Source organism: Helianthus annuus, chromosome 13 (assembly GCF_002127325.2).
Source record: "Helianthus annuus cultivar XRQ/B chromosome 13, HanXRQr2.0-SUNRISE, whole genome shotgun sequence".
NCBI lineage: Eukaryota > Viridiplantae > Streptophyta > Magnoliopsida > Asterales > Asteraceae > Helianthus > Helianthus annuus.
The window spans coordinates 3,583,134-3,585,843 of NC_035445.2; the positions used below are offsets into that span (position 1 = coordinate 3,583,134).

The 2,710-nt window shown below is 36.3% G+C and overlaps 1 protein-coding gene across 1 annotated transcript; it reads right to left on the bottom strand.

Moving 5' to 3' along the window:
- Positions 1-221: 221 nt before the first annotated feature.
- Positions 222-1,229, bottom strand: LOC110897276 (EP1-like glycoprotein 4). The gene has a single exon (XM_022144030.2). The coding sequence runs from the start codon at positions 1,215-1,217 to the stop codon at positions 288-290; it is 930 nt and encodes a 309-aa protein (XP_021999722.1). The 5' UTR covers positions 1,218-1,229; the 3' UTR covers positions 222-287.
- Positions 1,230-2,710: the final 1,481 nt, after the last annotated feature.

Consider the following 2,710-nt stretch of genomic DNA (forward strand, 5'->3'; position numbering starts at 1 on the left):
GTGAACCGTTCGTTTATAGTTTTAGCGAACGAACATAAACGAACATGAACATGTTCATTTTCTTAATGAACGGACATGAACAAGAAAATCCATTCATTTAAATGTTCGTGTCCGATCATTTGTTCGGTTAAAAGTAAATGAACGAACATAAACATGCCTCGTTCGTGTTTGTTCAGTTCATTTACAAGCCTAATATGTATACAACAAATTAACACGTACGGTAAGTGGTAACTAATCATCATCCGTTTATAGAACAAAGCAACAGTGTTTTCAAGTAGTATAATCCATTACATACGCCTGCGACTAGCTCCAAACAAATCCGCCACCACCCGCCACCCCGACTGCCATTCCAACACTATCAAATGCCCATCGGGCATCAGTTTCATATACTGAGCCGAAGATGCTAGCGGCACCCGAATCGCACCGTCTGGACGACTCGGCTCGGCTGAATGAATGAACAACGCCAAACTTCCATTGAGGAACCTAACATAACTTCTTTCTTTACTTCTATCAGGCCCATTGACCAAATACCGGTAATAAACTCTACGAGGGTTCGTTGTTTCAAGATAACCAAACAAACCCTTATTAGTAACTTCAACAGAATACAAACCTTTTCCCCAATTGGTCGGAGAAACACTTGCAACCAGCTTCTGTCCTTCAACCAGTTTCTGCCCAGGTACTAAACTGTCTGTCGGGTGATCAAAAGACTGCCAAACAATAACGTTGTTGGTATCAAACAATACTAGGTTTCCAGTATCAGTTATTTGCATGCCAGTAACTTGTTTTCCAGCTGTGTTGGTAGACCAAACAACGCTACCACCGGCATCCTGTAGGACTAAATCTCCGGCTTCGTTAAGGTTAAGTTTTGCGCCGAGTTTAACCGGATGTTCCCGGTTGGCTGACCAGACAACTTGTGGGAAGCCGATAGCGGGTTGGACAATGCCTGACCCGCTATTGGTTTGGACTATGAAGACTGCGAAGAGGTAAGAGTCACAGGTTCCGTTGCAGTAGAACCCACAGGCGAACCTTGGTCCGAATGATCCTCTAAGGAGGATGGCTCGGACCGTTGAGCCGTCTGTGAAGGTTACGGAGTGGGGTGCGGAGACGTTGTTGGTCCATGTGGTGGAAAGGTTTGCGGTAGGGTAGTCGAAGGGCTGGGCGGAGACTGAAAGGAGAAAGAGAGCAAGGAGAAGACTTAGAATGAATGATGTTTTCATGGCTAGCTAATGATGAAAAGAAGATATAGAATAGAAGAATGAAGATGAATGCATATACAGGTATGTATTTATAGGATTCCAACGATGTAAAAGTCGTTTTTGTTTATCGAAAGGAAGTCGTTTTCTATTCTAAATTATGAACAACTTTTATTTTAAAGTTTTTAAATAAACAAAACCGTGTGAAGATCTCATGTTGAATGGTGCTTCCTTTCGAAACTATAAACAACTTTTATTTTCTTATACTTTCGAAGTCTTGTTTGAATATCGGATTACACTATATATAATTTCAAAAAATAAATAACATACATATAACTAACTTACAATATATATGAAGGGTAAAGTTCTTATACAAATAATCTTAACATACTAAACATACAAATTGAAGGAAAACTCAAAAAGACAAGGTGTCATTTTTGTAATTATCAATAACTATCAAAGTTACTCTACAAATATACTTAAAAAAACCTAACCACTCCCCCCACCCCCAAAAAAAACCTAAACCCCCCACCCCCCAAAAACCTAAAAAAAAACCTAACCCCCCCCCCACCCCCACCCCCAAAAACCTAAAAAAACCTAGCCCCCCCCCCCCCCACCCATCCAAGCTAAAATGCTAAAAACTAAACCCCCCAAAAAACCTAAAAAAATAAAAAAAACACACAAATTATTTTATTTTATTTTTTTAACATTTTTTATTAAAAAATCGCTACTTTTAGTAGCAGCAAAAAAAAAAAAAAAATTATGCTAACAAAATGTAGCGATTTTTTAATAAAAAATGTTAAAAAAAATTTGTGTTTTTTTAGGTATTTTTGGTTGTAACTTTGATAGTTGGTGGTAATTACAAAAATGCCACCTTTTCTTTTTGGGTTTTCCTTCAATTTGTATGTTTAGTATGTTAACATTATTTGTATTTGATCTTTTGCCTATATATGAAACTATTTTATACATTTTGTATTTGGAATGCTGCAGGTTTCCTGGTTTCAAACTCAAGTCACTTGTGAACTACTGAAGTTGGTGCGAAAACACAACTAAACAAAAAACAATTATAAATTATGGGATAAACTAGCCGTTAATAAAAACAAAAAACAATTATAAATTATGGGATAAACTAGAGCTACAAACAAACCAAACGAACACAAACAAATCCTTGTTTGTGTTCGTTTATTAAGAAATATATGAGTTCACGAACTTTTTATGAACACTTATAGCTAAACGAGATTTTATATTCGTGTTTGTTTGTTAAGGAAATTAACTTGTTCAATTCGTATTCGTTTGTGTTTGTTTTTTACTTTTAGACAACGAATGAAAACGAACGATGATGAACACAAATGAACACATACCAATGTTCATAAAACCACAAAATGGTAACTAATAGCATCCGTATATTTATAATATATTCATTACCTTGTATATCTCTAAATTAGTTGGAAACTATCCTAACATAGGGCATGTATTATGTGTATATATTGGATTAATGAATGAGAAGGAGGCAAGGA